This window comes from Leptopilina heterotoma, unplaced genomic scaffold (assembly GCF_015476425.1).
Source record: "Leptopilina heterotoma isolate Lh14 unplaced genomic scaffold, ASM1547642v1 Lhet_31, whole genome shotgun sequence".
Taxonomy (NCBI): domain Eukaryota; kingdom Metazoa; phylum Arthropoda; class Insecta; order Hymenoptera; family Figitidae; genus Leptopilina; species Leptopilina heterotoma.
The window spans coordinates 53,502-72,837 of NW_025111011.1; the positions used below are offsets into that span (position 1 = coordinate 53,502).

The following is a 19,336-nucleotide window of genomic DNA, read 5'->3' on the forward strand; positions in this document are numbered from 1 at the left end:
AATTATTTTTATAAGTTTAGTAAAATTTTTTGCAAAAATTAAATTATTTTTTAAGAAATAATAAAATTCTTCTCATGAATTCAATTAAAGAAACTGTTCATAAAATTCAATTACTTTCAAATTTCAAAATTTTCAATTTAAATTATTAAAGAAATTCCATTATTATACAACAATTTTAAAATTGAAAATATTTAAAAAGAAAAATGATTAAAAAAGTTAAGAAATAAAAAAGCAAACAGCAACTAACTTCAAAATGCGAACAGATTACCGGAATACAACGATTATTAATATAGATTTTTTATTCAAATTTTTTTGAAATTTTTTATTATATATATAGGTATGTAATTAAAAAATTGTTGAATAATTGAGACGCGTTTACAACTGTCATAAATAATTGAATTTCAAAAGATTTTATTTTAAGATTTTAGAAAATTAAATTTTTAAATAATTATACTTAAAAATGAAAAAGAAATGGAAAATAAAAATAATTTCTAAATTTTTCAATTATAAAAATATCACAAAACTTATTTTCTAAATCTGAATAAGTAATAATTTAAAACTCACATTTTATCGACAATTGAGAATGTCGCGGCACATTCAGCCTCTCCTTCTCTATTCACTGCTTTGCATTTATATTTTCCAGCGTCGTATGATTGACAATCTTTAACGTACAAACAACAAGCGTCGCCGTCTCTTCGTATTTTGTATTTATTACTGTCCCTCAATATCGGCGTGTCATTAAAGTACCAACTAATTTCCGGCTGAGGAATACCAAATACCCTGACGGGAAATTTAGCATCTTGATTTGGCATTTGTTGAAAGTCGGTGAATTTTTGAGCGAATGTTGGTGGTTGATAGACTTTTCTCACGTTCGCCTCGGCTTTAGATGTGTCCTCACCAAGTGGATTTCTTAGGGTACATCCATAAACACCGGCATCACTATGTTCAACTGGATTAATTTCCAGTCCCACTTTTTTCCCATCGCATGTCATCATTATTTTTTCCGATGGTTTCAATTCCTGACCATCTTTAGTCCAGATTACTTCTGGAATTGGATTACCAGTGAATGGTGCACTGAAGATCATTTCCTGTCCCTCTTCAGCCGTTGTGTCACGAATTGGACTCATGAATGTTGGTTTCTCCTCGGGAGTTGTGTTGTCGGTCTTTTTAGCGATTTCCAAATCACCTTTGCATGAGATTTCACCTTGGGAATTACTAGCCACTGCCTCGTACGTTCCTGCATCCTGGGGTCTCACTTCGCCTATTATTAGGGCCTGACTTCCGTCTGGTTGATCAATTATTTTCACATGCTGTCCATCGGGAACGATCTGAAATAAAATGATTTTTTTTGTATATTGATAAAGACAGATTTTGCACTCATCTACTAAAACCTACAATTTACTACTTTTTTTACTATTTGACACTACATATTTGGATAAATTTTTTACATGCATCTTTTATCAATTTTTATCTATTTTGAGATTTTATTTTTTTTGAGAATTTGCAATACTTTAAACTCGCTAATAGTTGACACAAGAAAATGAATATTTATTTTCTTCAAAATAATCATCATAAAGAGTTACGGTTTCAATCTTTAGAAATAATCAATTATTAATTTTTGTATTTAAATAATTGAATTCTCGTCAAACTTTCTGATAAGAATTGATTTAATAAAGAATTTCAGTAACAATTTAGAAAACAATTGACTTTTAGAAGCGTTATATTCAATTAATTCAATTAATTCAATTGATATATTCAATGAATTCAATTAATTTTATTAATTGTAAAATTTTTTGCAAAAATTCAAATATTTTCAATACAATTTTATAATATTTCACGAAAGAATTCAATTGTTTTCAAAAATTTTAATAAAATCCAATAATTAAGTGTTTAATTTCCATTATTAAGAAACACAATTATTTTAGAAACTTAAAAGAAATTGTGCATAAAATTTTTTTTAAATTTTTAATAAAATTTTTCGAAAGAATCCAAATGTTTATCCAATCCATTATTTTAAAAAAATTCAAGGAAATTCTTCAAAAGAATTTAATAAGGATTTTCAAAAAAGTTAATAAAATTCTTCGCAAAAACTCAATTATTTTTGTAAATAATGAAATTCTTTAAATGAATTTAATTATGATAATAATATTTAGAGGCCTTTTACGGTTTTATAAGAATATAAATTAATAAAATTGTTTAAGAACCGTTTTATAAGAATATTATATTATTATATTATTTTATGAATTTAATTTTTTTATAAATAAAACCTTCACAGGAATTGAATTATATTCAATACAATTTTAAAAAAATGTATCAAAAAAATTCAATTATTTAAAAAATTTTTAATAAAATTCTAAAAAAAATTCTATTAGGTTTTAAAAAATTTTAATCACATTCTAAAAACAATTCAATTATCTTCAAAAAATTTATAAAATTCTTTATAAGAATTCAAATTTTTTACAATACCTTCCATTTAAATTAAATTCCTCGAAATAGTTTATTATTTTCAAAAATTTTATTTAAGTGCATAGCCAAATTCTCGTAGAATTTTGTAATAAGAATTTAGGTATTTAAAAAAGAATTTTAGTTAAAATTTTGTAAAAGAATTGATGAATGCTAAGAAGCGTTATAGTATTCTAAGAAAATCAAATATTTGAATAATTTTAATTAAAAATTCTAAACAATAGGTAATTTAATTTTGAAAGAATTTCAATTGTAAGCTTTAGAAATAATTAAGTAGTAAGAATTAAAGTTGTAATTTTTACTTTTATTTGCCTCGACACGAATAACCTTCCCTCTTTATACATTTATCTTCAATATAGAAGAAGAAAAAAAGTCGAAATTTTCTGAAACGCACACAATTTTCATTTTTTCCTAAAAAACGGGACAAAAATGTGAAATTGTCTATTTTTGACAAAATTCAAAACCAAAAAATTTCATGAAGACCACGCTAAATTTCAAAATAATGTAGTAATGAATTGTTTATTTAGTGATATAGGAAAGAAAGAAAATAGTTTGAATTTTCGGAAACGCCCACAATTTTCATCTTTTTCCAATAAACGAGCCAAAACTGTAAAGTTTTACTTCTTTTCAATTTCGAAGCTAATATTTGCTACTTTTTTAAATTAATTAACGAGGGCAAAGCCTGAGAAAAATAAAAAATAATTAAGATATAATATTCAAAAGATTCGAAACCTACTTTTTGAAATTAATTCACCAGTGCGAAGCCCGAAAAGAATAAAAAATAATATGTTATATTTTTGATATTCAAAAGATTCGAAAGTAATAAAAACCTGTGTTAGCAATTCAAAATTATATTCAATTTCAAATTAGAGAAATGCGCATGTGACGAAAAATGTAGGTAGAAAAAGAAGGGATATGCAAAGTTGAGCGAAATTGAAAATCAGAAAGTTTTTGGGACTTGGACTCGTATGAGCGAAAAAGGCTTGTATAAGCGTGCAAATCTGTGAATTATTATTTTGTTTAATTATTTTATATTATTATTAATAAACTGTTTACTCTAAAATAAACGTGAAGGTGTTTTGATAATATTTATAATTTAATTTATATTACCTGCTTTCCGTTATGTGTCCATTTGATCGTTGGTGCTGGTTTGCCAATAGTTTTGACTTCCATTTTCGCGGGGAAACCCTCGACAACTGTTAATGGTTGTATAGTTCCCATGAATTCTGGTTTCTTCTCCAGTTCCTCGACTTGTACGTTAGCTGTACCGGTTATTTCTCCAAGATCATTAGAAACGACTAAGGAATAAACACCCGCATCTTCCGGTCGTAGTTTATCGATTGTAAGACCAATGAGACCATTCGGCTCATTTACGAAATTAATTTCCTTCGACGGTCTAATCGGAAAACCATCTTTCAGCCATTGCAGTTGTGGGTTCGGGAAAGCGTCAACTCTCGCCTCTAATTTCAAAGGTTGACCAACCAAAGCCTTCGCATCTTCCAAGTTCTTTGAAAATGATGGTTTTCGAGTTTCGGCTGTAAAATAAGACACAAGGTTTGAATTAGAATTTTTTTTTTAATTTAAGAATTCAGAAGTAAAGATTAAATTTAATTACTCACGTTTGATGGCAACAGCGCAAAGGGATGTTTCTTCACCGCCGGAATTTTTACTAACCACTTTATAGGCTCCACAATCCGTGGGAATGACTTTATCAATCGAAAGTTTCATTGAACCGTCTGGAAGTTTCTCCAATTTAATATGACCATCGGGTTTTATTTCCTCACCGTCTTTGTACCATTTAACAACCGGTATTGGACTTCCATCGACATTAATTGATAGTTCGAGTGGCTTTCCTTCGTCGAGATTCAATGATTTTGGTAGTGTCGCAAAGAATTTGGGTGGGAATCGCGTTAGGGCAAGTTCTGCCACTGATTGACTGGTTCCAACAAAATTTGTCGCATTCACTGTTATAGTTCCAGCGTCGCTCTCGGAAAATCTATCAATTGTGTACATACTAATCACTTCATTTCCATTGACGCTCGTTACAATTTTGTGTCGATCGTCATTTTCAATTTCCACACCATCCTTGAGCCATTGTACTTCCGGTCGCGGATAACCAGTCACTCGAATCTCAGCCTCATAATTATTCTGATCTCTCACTGATTCTTTCTTCAGTTCCTTTGTGAAAATAGGCGGTTCGGCTAGAAGCAAAAAAAAAATATTGAAATTACATCAAAATTAAAAAAGCAATTCTTTCAAAATTCAATTATTTTTTGAATTTTTAAGAAAAATTATTTGCAAAATAATTTATAAACAATTTTATAAAAATTCTTAAAGAATTATATTTTTAAAAATAAATTCAAATTCATATTCTGTAAAGTTTAATTATTGTCGGAAATTAGAAAAAAAATTTAGGTTGGACATCAAAAACAATAATTTTTTTATTAATTCTAAAAATTTAAAACTTATTCTACTACTTTTGAGAATTTTCTCTGATTCTCCTGACTTTTCCTTGAATTTTGTTGATTTTGAATTTGAATTTCCTTGATTTTTAAGAATTTTAATTGTAAATTTTGAAAATAATATTGAATTCTCAACAATTTTTATGAAAAATCTGTAAATGAAAATTTTAAATTGAAAATTAATAAAAATTATCTTTAATAATTTATATTAAAATATTTTTTAAAAAAGTAATTCTTTGAATTCTTTTCATGGCAATTTTTTAAAACTTAATTATTTGAAATATTTTCAATTAACAAATTTTTGAAAATTCAAATATTTACAAAAATAGTTATGTTAGAATTTTTTTTAGAATTATTAAAATTTTTAAGTAAATAAATCTTTTCCAATCTTTTTTTAACTAAAATTCTTCAAAAAATTGAATAGTTTTTTTTCCCAAATGTTGTTTAAAATAATTCAATTATTTAAAAAAATATAACATTCCAATAGTTTTAGAAAACTATTTCTGTAAACTTTTTTATTATAAAACTTTGCTCGTTTATAAACAAATAAATTATACTTTTTTTGAATCCAATTATCTTACAAAAAAATAAATTAAAATTTTCAAAAATTCTACTTTTTTTAACCTTTATCATTAAAATTTTAGAGAAAACACGTTTTTTTATATTTGTATTCAATGTTCTTCAAAAACTTGATTGTTTTCAATATTTTCCAAATATTATTTTAAAAAATTCAATTATTGTCTAAAATTATTGCCAATTTTTAGTACATTTTAATTTTTTGCAAATTTTTCAATTAAATATAATTAGAAAATCTATTAAATTTCAAAGAGTATTAAAAAATATTTAAAAAAAAATAATTTTAAGAATTTTATTATAATTTTTTTTAAATCAATTATTTTCAATATTTTTGGTTATACATTTTTAATAATTCACTATAATAACTTGAAAAAAATGAAGAGTTTTAGTTCTAATGGTTTTAAAGAATACAATTTTTGTATTTAAATAATTGAATTCTCGAAGAACTTTTGGAAAATTATTAAAAATAATAATTGATTTAGTCACGAAGTTTAGTTAAAAATTCTAAAAAATAATTAAGTTTTGAAAGTTGTAATTTTTAGAAATAATTAATTTTCACTCAGAAGATTTGAAATTTAAATTTAAAAAAAATCAATTCCTGTAGAAAAATAAATACTAAGTAGGATTTAAATACATATTTATTTAACAAAAAATAGTGAAAATTCAGAAAAATAAAAAATGGGATTTTTGTGACAACACGGAATAAAATGAACGGCTTTTTGGACTTTTCTTCTTATCTCTAATTAGCTAAATTGACTTTTTTTACGCCCTAAAGTAAAAACGTCGCTGAAGATCAACGATTGAAAGAAAAAAATATTTTTCATGCCAAAAATAATAAAATATTTCGTTTAGATTTTATTATGTTTTAAGTTGATCGAAAAACTATGCAAAACATTTTTTATACAAAAATACAAAATTTAAATACAAAATATATTTTTTTTTCTAAATTCTTTGTGATTATAAACGTTGTCAACTTCACCAACGGGATCACCAACGGCTTTAAAATATTAAAAATTCAACGCAATTCAGCGAAAATAAATGAAGTCTAAAATAAAATTAGTACTAAACAATAAAATTAAAATTATTCAAGATGAATTTTATTACTAAAGTAATACGAAACTCACTGTAGGGTGTTAAATCAGCGACAGCCGTTGCTTCACCAAATTCATTAATGGCAACCACTTTATAAGGACCAGCGTCATCCATTTCAACTTGTTTTATAATGAGTTTATAGCTTTTCTTCTTGTGATCTTCTTCGAAATCAAAACGATCATCCTCTCCCAGATCTATGTCATTTCTCACCCAGTAGACATCGGGTTTTGGATTTGCTTTTATGATTATTTCCCATTCGCCTTTCTCGCCAACTGGAGGATTTATGTCCTTGAATTCCTCGATTATTGGACGTATCAAAAGATCCAAATCGGCCTGTACAGAGAATCATAAATTTAAAAATAAAATAAAATAAAATAAATTTAAAAAAAAACTTTGCACACAAAAAACTTACGCTCGATTCAGCTTCACCATTATTGTTCTTGACTTTTATGGAATATTTTCCCACATCATCGAGATCACAATTGTCCATTTTCAGGATAAATGTGCATTCTTTCAGTCCATCTTCGACAGGTTCACTGCGAACTGTTGCCTCGTATCTTTCTTCATCAACGGGAATTTCCTCTCCCAAATGGTACCTTTCAATAAAAACAAATAGTTTCATATTCAAAATTTTAAAAAAATTCAATTAATAACTAATTAATTACAATTATTTATTCTTTCAAAAACTTTAATAAAATTCTTCGCAGGAATTCAATTATTTTCATTAAGATTTCTCAAAAAAATCAATTATTTTAAAAAGTTTGATAAAATTCTTCGCAGAAATTCAATTATTATGCAAAATTTTGAATTAATTCTTTATGAGAATTGAAATATTTTTACTAGAATTTTAGTTAAATTTCTGGAAAAAATCCAATTATTTTAGAAAATTTTAATAAAATTCTTATAGCAAGATTTCAATTTTATTATTTTCATAATTTATAAAATTTTCCACATGACTTTAATTATTTTAAACAATTTTAATAAAATTCTTCGCAGAAACTTTGTGATATAAAAAAAATCTGTCATATAATTATTTATGAGAATTGAATTATTTTCGTAATTACCTAATCAAATTCTTTGCAGGAATTTAATTATCTTAATGAATTTTGATAAAATTCTTTGCAAAAATTTTATTATTTTGAAAAATTTAAATAAAATTCTTTATAAGAAAAAAATGTAAATAAATGTTTTAAAAAAATTTTTATTATTTTTCTAAATAATAAAATTCTTCACCGGAAATCAATTATTATGAAAATTTTTATTTTAACCAAATATATTTTGAGTTAAATAAACGCATATATTTGTTTCAGAACAAACTTGGTTATTCATTTGTCTTACATAAAAATTTTAATAAAATTGGTCAGAGAAAAGTCAGGGATTTTTATTAAAATACTGGAAAAAATTGAATTTTGGAGAAGTTACAAATGATTGCAGAAATTCAATTATTTTCAAAAATAATAAAATTCTTCGCAAAAATTCAATTATGTTCAAAAATTTAAAAAAATTCTCGTCAAAATTCAATTATCTTTAAAAATAATGAAATTCTTCTCCAAATATCAATTATTTTAAAAAATTTTAATAAAATTCTTTGCAAAATTTCAATTATTTTCAAAAAATTTTTTTCAATTCAATGATTTTCAATATCTAGGTACTATTTTAATAAAGTTTTTCAAAAGAATTCAATTATTTAAAAAAAAAATTTTGATAAAATTCTAAGCACACATTAAATTATTTTCATAAATAATAAAAATTTTAAAAGAATTCAACTATTTACAAATTTTTTACAAATTTCTTCGCAATAATTCAGTGATTTTCATAAATAATAACATTTTTTACAAGAATTCAATTATTTTCATGAATAATAAAACTCATCTTAGAATTTCAATTATTTTTAATACAATTTTAATCGAATTCTTCGAAAATTTAATCATACTAAAAAATTTTATTAAAATTCCTCGAAAAAAGCAATTATGCTGATAAAATTCGTTATGATAATTCAATTTCGAGAAACATTCGTTTAATCAATAAATTATTTATTTTTGTATTTAAATAATTGAATTCTCGTAGAATTTTCCAATAAAAATTGATTTAAAAATTAATATCAGTTAAAATTTTTAATAATAATTGAATATTAAAAGCATTATAGCATGAATTTTTTAAAATAATTGGTAATTGAATTCTTTCGAAGAATTTTAATAAAATTTTTGAAAATAATTACATTTTTCGAAGAATTTACTTAAAAATTGTATTAAAAATAATTACATTTTTCGAAGAATTTACTTAAAAATTGTATTAAAAATAATTGAAATCTTGTGAAGAATTTTATTAATTTATGAAAGTAATTGAATTCTTGCAACGAATTTTATTACATTTTTTTAAATAATTGAATTCTTTTGAGAACTTTTAAAAACAGTAGATTTTGAAAATATTTGAATTTCAACGAAGAATTTCATTATATTATATTTATTTTAAATTGTATTAAAAATAATTGAAATCCTCAGAAAAATTTTATAATTTATGAAAATAATTGAATTCTTGCAACGAATTTTATTATAATTTTTGTAAATAATTTAATTTTTTTTTGAAAAATTTTATGGAAATCTAAATTTTTATTAAACATGAAGACATGAATTACTCCGAGTCGAAGACTCGGAGTGATTTATATCTTCATGTTTTATAATAATATTCTTATAAGTTGTTGAATTTTAAAAATGTTTGAATTTAAATGTTTTGAAGAATTTTAATTCCTACGGAAAAATAGTAATTAAATACTTATTTAAAAATGAAGTTATTGATGTTTGCAATTAATTTTACAATTAAAGAAATTCGTAAGTAAATGTAATAGAATGTTTTTTTGAGTATCTAATAATTTTTAGAGTGAATCAGAATATTCTTTAGGATCAGGGAAAAAGTCAAAATTTTGTCTGGGAAAATTTCAATTGAATTCTAAGCACGATTTAAATTATTTTCATAATTTATAAAATTTTTCACATGAAGTTAATTATTTTAATGAATTTCCTACCAAGTTGCAACTGGAATTGGTTCGCCAGTAGCGACAGCCTTGAAAGTTCCGGTTGTATGTTGAGCAACGTCAACATCGCCGAGAGGACGAACAAATCTTGGTTTACGAAGTTCCTCAACTGGTAGAACCAATAGAACGCCGTCGACCGTTTTTTCGCCCAATTTATTCGTAAATATACATGAGTAGCAACCAGCGTCTTCGAGTTCGGCCTTTTTTATCGTCAACTGGAACATTTCTCCCACATTTGAATATTTAATTCTGTCGGAAGTCTTCAGTGGCTCCGCATCCTTGTACCATTTTGCTTCCGGTCGTGGCAATGCCTGGGCTTTTATTTCAAAACTAACGTTCTGCGTTTCGAAAATTTCCTTATCCTCAAGCGTCGAACTGATTATATTCGGAGAAGCTGAATTACAAAAAAGAAAAATTAAAATTCTAAACAATGTTTACAGTTGGAGATAATTTTTAATTAATTAAAACTTTATTAATTAAAATTATATTCATTAATTAAAATTTTAATAATAAAAAATTAGTCCTTAATTAAAATTTTACTAATAAAAAATTATATATTCATTAATAAAAATTTTATTAATTAATTAAAATTTTAATAATGAAAAACTATAGATAATTAAAAAAAACAAGCTCTTTTTTTGAAAGAATAGTAAAATTATTCTTGCAGTCACCTACCGTTGACGAAGTGCAAGTACTGAGTTGATTTGACTCTGTGTTTTCATGCAAGCTCAGCTTGTGATTATAATGACCGAACTTCATTGTTACAGTGAATTTCCAGAGGGAAATTTTTACAAAAAGAAAGTAAATTTACATTTTTTACATTTAGAAATTTATGGAATTACATTTAAGTTAGAATTTCTTTTTCACAATTAGTAGGGATAAAAAAAAGTGAGATTAGAATCACACGCATTTAGAAGTAAAAAAAAAATTAAATTTTGATAAGAAAAAATAGACAAAATTTATAAGGGTTGCCACAAAAACATATTTTTCTTTTTCCCTGACTTTTCGCTGATTTTTAGATAAAATTTCGTCTTTTTCCCTGACTCTAAAGAATATTTCGATTCACTCTAAAAATAATTAAATACTCAAGAAAATGTTTCTAATATATTTATATCAACTATTTTTTTATTATTATTTATTTCAATTATTTTCAAAAATTATTCTCAAGTGAACAATTCAAATTTTTTTTAAAGTTTCTGACTAAAATTCTTTGGAAAATAATTTATTTTTTGTAATTTTTGCTCCAAAATTATTTTCAAGACTTCAATTCAATTATTTTCTAGAATTTCTAACTAAAATCTTTTTTCGAAATCAACTATTTTTATTATTTTTTTCAAAATAATTCTCAGGATTTCAATTCAATTATTTTCTAGAATTTCTAAATACAATTTTTGGAAAAATCAATTATTTTCAATCATTTTTCTTTAAAATTATTTTCAAGATGTTGATTCAATTATTTTTTGGAATTTTTAACTGCAATTCTTGTTCAAATCAATTATTTTTTAAAATTTTTTTCTAAAATAATTCTCATGATTTCAATTCAATTATTTTTTTTAGACTTTCTAACTAAATTTTTTTGAAAAATAAATTATTTTCTACCATTTTTCACTAAAATTATTTTCCAGATTTCAATTCAATTATTTTCTAGAATTTTTGACTAAAATTCTTTAAGAAATCAATTATTTTTTGTAATTTTTCTACAAATTTATTTTCAATATTTCAGTTCAATTACTTTTTAGAATTTCTAATTAAAATCTTTTTTCGAAATCAATTATTTTTATTATTTTTTGCAAAATAATTCTCAAGATTTCAATTTAATTATTTTTTAGAATTTTTAACTACAATTCTTTGCCTAATCAATTATTTTTTATAATTTTTTTCCAAAATAATTCTCAGTATTTCAATTCAATTATTTTCTATAATTTTTAAATAAAATTTTTTGAAAAATCAATTATTTCAAATTTTTTTTGGATTTTTTAACTAGAATCTTTTGAAAAATCAATTATTTCCAATAATAAATTAAAATAAAATAAGAATTTTGAAAAGTCAATTATTTTCAAACATTTTTCTCTAAAAATATTTTCAAGATTTTAATACAATTATTTTTTAGAATTTTTAACTGCAATTTTTTGAAAAATCAATTATTTCTTGTAATTTTTCTCGAAAATTATTTTCTAGATTTCAATTCAATTATTTTCAAGAATTTCTCTCTAAAATTCTTTGTAATATCAATTATTTTCAATCACTTTTCTCTGAAATTATTTTCATGATTTCAATTCAAATTATTTTCTAGAATTTCTAACTAAAATTTTTTTCGAAATCAATTATGTTTAGTTTTTTTTACAAAATAATTCTCCCGATTTCAGTTCAATTACTTTTTAGAATTTCTAACTAAAAATGTTTAATTTAAAAAAAAATTTAAATACAAAATTTTTTTAAAACCTAATTTCTGAATTTTTTATTATCTACCTATATTTAGAATTCAAGTTTTCTTAAATTTTAATTTAAAACCTTTTGAGAATTTAATATTTTTCGGAATTTTCTTCTGAATTCTAAAAATTTAATATTTTTTCAGTACTTTTCTGAAAATTCCCTGAATTCCCAGATTTTCCTGATCTGTGGCAACCCTGTTTATAATCATTGTCTTACCTGATTTTTCCCTATCACCAGTAGTTTGATCAAGAATTTCATCTAATACACTTCTCTGTCGTTTAATTCGCTCGAATAATTTTTCCATTTCTTCATCAACCTCTTCTTCATCATTTTTCACCCCTTTTTGTGAATTTTCCCTCGAAAATTCTTTAATCGATTTCTTTGATTCATTCGAATTGAATCTTTCCAATTTTGACGATTGTCGAGAGAGTTTACTTTCGTCGTGAATTGAACTTTGTGATGAATTTTGTCTTGAAAAATTATTCTCCTTATTATTCTCCAGAGAATATTCTTCATCCTCATTTAGTGGTTTTTCAGATTTTATCGAACTTTCTCTACTGAACTGCGTTTTTACCTTGACAGATTTTTCTTTAGAAATTATACTCTCCTCGATAAGTGGCGATTGTGCCTGATTGACTATTTCCGATTTTGTCGAATTCTCCCGACTGTATTGAGTTTTTACCTTAACCGATTTCTCCTTGGATATTACACTCTCCTCGATAATTGGCGTTTGTGGTTCTTGTGATTCGATCGAATCGGATTTTCTAATCGAACTGTATTTTGCTTCGACTTTGACCGATTTCTCTTTAGAGACGATACTCTCCTCGACAATTGGCGTTTGTAATTCGGCAGAATCGAGAATTTCGGTTTTTATTGAATTCTTCCTCGAGTGAGAACTCTCGACCGAAATACTTCTTTCTTTGGAAAATTTCCCCTTCTCTGAAGAGGGTTTTTCAATTTCTTCGAATTTTAATGTTTCTTGAATTTTCACCGATGTTTGTCGCTCGATTTTACTCTCCTCGGCTTTTTGAATTTTCGATGGAGAAGTGTCTTTTACTATTGGTAATTCGAGTGATTCGTCAATGGAACGTTCTTCGATTATTGTTTCGGTGAGGAGAATTCCTCGTTGTGCTTTACGATCGTCGTAGGATTTTTCTTCGAATTTGCCATTAGAATTTCCAAAGACGTCGTCTATGGATCCGTTGGTGATTAATTTGTGATCGTCTGATAGTTCGGCGTGAACATCGTCGGTACTGACATCGCGGGAAATTGCCTTCATTGTTGATTCGTCGTCAGAAACTGATACAATGGAAACGCCTCTATTCACTTGGAGTTTTGCTTTATTATCGTCACCTTCCGAATACTCTTCGATGAGAACGCCATTTTGTGCCTTTGTGCCGTCCTCTTGATGAATCGTGTAACTGTAGGAGGCAATTTCTTCGACGTGTGGACCCTCGGAGTGCATCTCTTGGCACTCAACTTTCGTCGAGGTCATTTTGTGGATTGTGTGTCTCTCATCGGGACCTGTGAAGGGTCTGTCTTGATCACTAATTTTTCTACGACTCAGGATTTTAAGCTTTAAGTTAGAAAACAAATATAGAAGCACTTTTTTCAATATTCTCTGAATATGAATTAGCTAATTAATTAAATAATTAATTAACTAAATAAGCAATTAATTGAATAATTAATTAAACAATTAATTTATTGATTAAATAATTAATTAAATTATGAATTAATTAAAGAAAAAATTAATCAGGAAATTGAAAAAAAAAATTACAATTGAGTTCAGATGATGATTACGAAGCAATTTAGCAAAAAGCGTAAGTGTACGAAAGCAAATGTGAGTGTTTTGAATAATCTGTGTCATTGAATTTACAATTTTTGAATTCTATTTTTAGCAACCAAAAAGTTTTTATTTTGCCAAAAAATATTAGAGGCAAATTAAAATATTGCAAAATAAAAAAAAATCCAATTTTAAACACTAAAATAATATTCATAAAATTATTATTGAACTAATTTAAAATTTATCCTCGAACAGTAGCAAAAAGCAAACGCAAACTTTTTTTAAAAATTCGCTGACAAAATAGAAAGTCTTGTTTAGAATTTTAACTCAACTGAAATCTTTCGCTTTCAAAATTGAATATTTTAATTATCAAACAGTGATTTAATTTCTATTGTTGCAAATTTGCAAATTTTGTTTTACTTTACTTTTTAATTTTTCTTTTAGAGAAAAGTTTTCTTTTTTCATTTAATTAATAGTTTTTAATTTGAATGGAAAATAATATAAAAAATGCGGTTGCTCCAGCTGTAGATTGATAATGTTCTTGATGTGCATGATTTTACCTGTCAAAATAGCCTCGTGTGTTGTTGTTGAGGCTACAGAGATGGTTATCTTGTCACCTGCGCCACGAATTACCTCGACCTTTTGTTTTTCCAACTTGACTCGACCTGAATTTATCAAATATAAACTACAAAAAAACACTACTAAAGCTAAGCTTAGGAAAAAATTTTTTTTCTTCTCCATCGATCGGTGAGTTTATTATATCGATTGATGCGATTTTCAACTCTCTATTTTGATTTACAATAATATTTCGAAAATATTTTTATTATTTTGTGCTCAACTAAAGTGTCTATTGATTTTAGTTGAAATTGCAGGTTCATTTGCAAGACAATAAAAAGGCAAAAGTTAACTAACTAGAAAGTGAAGTAAAAAAATTGTATTTCAGGCTTCGCACTCATATACTAAAATCTACTGTGAATTTACTACTTTTCTCGCGATTTGCTATTATTTGGATACTTTTTTTAGATTTGTATTTTAGAAATTATTTTATTTAAATTATTTAAATCAAAATTATTTCATTATTTATTTTCATGTTTAAATAATTTATTTCTTGTAGAATTTTATATATAATTAACAGGGTTAACAAAAAAATTTGATTTTGTTTTTCTCTCACTTTTCTCTGATTTTCAGATAGAATTCTGATTTTTTCTTTGATAACGAATTAAAAAAAATTCAAGGGAAATTCAATCATAAAAGAAGCCAATTTTTACTAGTGAAAATTTTAATTTAAAAAACATTTAAGGACGTTCGTCTATTTTAAAAATAAAATGAATTACCTACTGTAACTAAATTCTTTCAATTATTTCAAAAGTTTCAATACAATTAATTGGAAAATTCTTTTTAAAAATTCAATTATTTTTAATAGAATTTTTAAACTTTAGAAAAATTTCAATTATTTCAAAAAGTTTCAATTATTGGTTTATCAAACATTGAATTATCTTTAAAAATAGAATTGAAATATGCATTTGATATATAACTTTTTGTAAGATTAAATTATTTTTCAATTCTTAAATTATAATTTTTTGAAAATTCGATCCTTTTAAAAAATTCTGTATTTCTTTAACAAATTTAATCAATTTTCAATTTTATATCACAAAAATTTTTTATTTATTTCATTATTCTTTATAATAAAATTTTGTTAAAAATTCCAAGTATTTTTAAAAAGTTGAATTAAAATTTCTCAGAAACCAATTTTTTTTTTTTAGATTTTTAGATAAAATTATTTATTAAAACTTAAATAATTTTTTTAAGTAGGTAAATAAATTATTTTTTATTAAATTCTTCACAGAAATTGAAATTTTTTAAGTAAAATATTAATTTCCATTAAATTCTTAACAGAAATTAAAATTTTTTCAAAATTTTAGTTCAAAACATTCTGAAGAATTCAATTCATTCTCAAAATTGCAATTTTTTTATTAAAATACTTTTTATGTCAATTATAATTGATATCTTGAAGAAATTTATTATAAAATTTAATTCTTGACAGAAATAAAAAAACTCAAGGTATTATTTTTAAATTAGGTAATTATGATTCAAAAGCTTTTAAGATGGAAAAAAATTCAAGAAGAACGTTTTGAAATTTAATTTAATTTAATTAAACTCCAAATGTTTTTAAATTAAAATCTTTGAAAATTTTAATTGTTATAAAATGATAATAATATTTAAATATTTATTTTTAAAAATTATCAATTTATTATTTTCCTAAAAAATCATTAAAGTTTTGAATAATTTTATTTATGAAAATTCTAAAAAATTAGAAGATTGTTATTGTCGTTGTTTTTTTCTTAAATTGAAACAATTGAAAATATTTTGTCAAATTTAATTGAAATAAATTTTACATTTTAAAGAATTTAATTTTTGTAAACTTTTCAAAATTATTTTAAATAATCGTATTTTTTAAGTATTCTAACTGAATGTTTGGAAAATAATTGAATTTTTTCAAAAATTTAGAATTGAAATTATTAGCAGGATAAGAAAAGAAATTAATATTTTTCCTGTAAAACAGGAGAATACCTATAATCAAATTTTTGTGATAATCCTGAATAAAATGAGTTCTTTTTTTTTTGCGCATTAAATCGACTGAAACGAGTTTTTAAGTCGTTATATTAAATTTTTTGATAACTATTTTTTGACTACTTCTTTTCAGTATTAAAGTTTCTTTTTGCTACTTTTTGATACTTTTTTCACATTTTTAAATTAATTGACGAGTGCAAAGCCTAGTATTTTGAATTCAATAACTTTTCTAATTTGAAATCGTAGTTTTCTATCGTTACGTGTAAAATGTGTAGAATGTGTAAATTACCTTCAGGTCCTGATTCCTCAGCCTCTTGGCTTTTTGCCGAAACATCCTCTTCTTTCACTTCCTGTGCACTTTCTTTCGTTTTCTCGACAATTTCCTCCGTTTTTGCTAAACAAGATGCTTTTTTAAAAATTTACTCTTAAAATTCATGAGAAGAATACATTTTTAGTAACATTTTGAGAAATTGGAACAATTGAAAAAATGTAAAAAGAAAAATAACAGGTTTAAATAATAAAAGGGAAATTAAACAAAAAGTCATTGATAAAAAGAAAACAGAAAACATTAACATTTTAAAAAACTGGAAAAATTGGAATAATTGGAAACAAAAATAACAGGTTCAAATAACAAAGGGAAAATTAAACAAAATGAGCCATTGATAAAAGGAAAATAGATAAAACAAAAAACTGGAGTCATGAAAGGAAACATTTTTAGAAAAAGGGAATAGAACCTACTTTGTTGATATCCCAAGTTCCTTTTTTTGCTTATTAGAACAGAATTTCGATTTAAATTCAAATTTTTGTAAAATTTTTATTGGAAAATGTTTTCAACTTACTCAAAATGATGACTTTACTCTTGCAGCTGACTTGACCGAGTTCATTTTCAGCTCTCACTTCATAGATACCACCATCTGAACCCTTGATAAGTGTTAGCGTCAAATCATAATTTTCCTTTCGTTTCGTGTCACGGGAAATTTTAATTCTAGCATCCGCTGATGCATCAACTTGCTTTCCATCCTTGTACCATTTCACTTCCGGCTCTGGTGTACCGGAAATTTCCACCTTCAAACTCAATGTTTCGCCCTCATTGACTTTTTGATCGGCAAGCTTTTTATTTATTTTCGGTCTCGTGTAGACTGTCAAATTTGCCTCGCACTTATTCTCACCGTATTGATTTTTAATTTTACAAATATACTTTCCGGCTAATTCCGGTTTCACTTGATTGATCACCAGTCGATATACGTCGCCATTCTCAATTATTTGATAGTCCTTCTTCTCTTCTGTTATCGCCGTATTTCTAAGGAACCATTCGACTGTCGGCTCCTCAATACTGTCGACTTTTACCTTTAATTCTAGATTCACTTGATTTTCCTTCGCTATTGTGTCTTCGAGTTTTGTCCTAAATACCGGCGCACAACGAACCTGAAAACAAAAAAAAGGAAAAATTATTATCTTTTCCAAAAAATCGTATTTTTAGAGATGTTTAGGAAAAAAAATTAAGAAAGAAGAAAGGGAAAGAAAAGAGAATAGTCACCTTTATATTAGTTGAATCGACGCTCTTTCCGTCTTTATTTTCGACTTCAACTCTGTAAGTCGCAGCGTCAATGTGACAAGCACCGGTTATTTTCAGCATGTGTCTCTTTCCCTCTTGAACAATTTTCACTCGTTCGTCGGAAATGACAACTTCCTCGTCTCTCAACCAAGTAACCGTTGGTTTAGGTTCGGCTTCAACTTCAATTAATAAAGTCAAACTATCACCCTCGTCAATAATTTGTGGTTCCAGTAATTTTTTCGTTATCTTCGGTGGATATCGCACGGAGACGTTCCAAAATTCTGACGTTTGATTGACTTCATTCTTGGCTGAGACTGAATATGAACCTGAATCGTCTAATCTAGCGTCTTTTATCACAAGAGTATAGGTATCATTTTCCTCCTTTCGGAAAGAAATTCGCTCCGATTCTTCCAGCTGTTGACCGTCCTTGAACCATTTAACTTCCGGTTTTGGCGATGCCTGTATTTGTACACTCATGTAGAGTGTCTCCTCCACTTGTCCTAGAAGATCGTTCATTTTTTTCGTTATTTTCGGCGCTGACTTGACGATCAATTCAATTTGTGTACTGTCCTCGCCGAGTTCGTTCTTTGCTTTAATAACGTACGTGCCAGCGTCTTGAACTGTTACATTTTTTATTACCAACGAGAGTGATTCCTCGTCTTCCCAAAGATATTTTATCCTTCCACCGGCGACTATTTCCTCTCCATTCTTTGTCCATTTGATGTCCGGTTTTGGATAACCTTTCACCTTTAATGAAAATGATTATTATATTGATTTTTATTTTTAATTACTAATTTCAATTTCGGAATAATTTCAGAATCAAAAATAAAAAAAAAATGTAATTAACTAGTTTACTATTTAATTTTAATTATTTATTGTAATTTGTAACCAAAGCTTTAATAAAATTCTTCGCAGGAATTCAATTATCTTCAATACAATTTCTTGAATGGAATCAATTATTTTTAAAAATTTGATAAAATTCTTCGCAAAAATTCAATTATTTTTAAACATTTGATAAAATTCTTCGCAATAATCCAATTATTTTTAAAAGTTTTGATTAAATTGTTTATGACAATTGAAATATTTTCACTACAATTTTAATTAAATTCCTGGAAAAAATTCAATTATTTTCTACAATTTTAATAAAATTCTAAACAATTTCAATTATTTTCAAAATTTAAAAATTTTTCCGCAGGAATTTAATAACTTTGAAGAGTTTTAATAAATTTCTTCGCAGAAATTTAAATAATCTTGAAAAATTTTGTTAAAATTATTTATAAGAAATGAATTATTTTCATAAATTTATAAAATTTTCCACAGGAATTTAATTATTTTAAAGAATGTTAATAAAATTCTGCGCAAAAATGTTT

The 19,336-nt window shown here is 25.1% G+C and overlaps 1 protein-coding gene across 6 annotated transcripts in view; it reads right to left on the bottom strand.

Moving 5' to 3' along the window:
- LOC122504684 (obscurin) overlaps window positions 1-19,336 on the bottom strand; it is an 86,193-nt gene that overhangs the window by 21,583 nt on the left and 45,274 nt on the right. For 4 of the 6 annotated variants that reach the window (XM_043615893.1, XM_043615889.1, XM_043615890.1 and 1 more), the window contains 11 exons: window positions 17,949-18,713; window positions 17,251-17,836; window positions 16,701-16,805; window positions 14,401-14,505; window positions 12,274-13,581; window positions 9,616-10,018; window positions 7,006-7,189; window positions 6,626-6,926; window positions 4,083-4,664; window positions 3,574-3,998; window positions 565-1,328 (listed from right to left, as the gene is read on the bottom strand). In XM_043615893.1, the coding sequence (XP_043471828.1) occupies window positions 565-1,328; window positions 3,574-3,998; window positions 4,083-4,664; window positions 6,626-6,926; window positions 7,006-7,189; window positions 9,616-10,018; window positions 12,274-13,581; window positions 14,401-14,505; window positions 16,701-16,805; window positions 17,251-17,836; window positions 17,949-18,713 (5,528 nt within the window). The remainder of the gene's footprint in view (window positions 1-564; window positions 1,329-3,573; window positions 3,999-4,082; window positions 4,665-6,625; window positions 6,927-7,005; window positions 7,190-9,615; window positions 10,019-12,273; window positions 13,582-14,400; window positions 14,506-16,700; window positions 16,806-17,250; window positions 17,837-17,948; window positions 18,714-19,336) is intronic. The other 2 variants (XM_043615894.1, XM_043615895.1) reach the window with 2 other exon arrangements.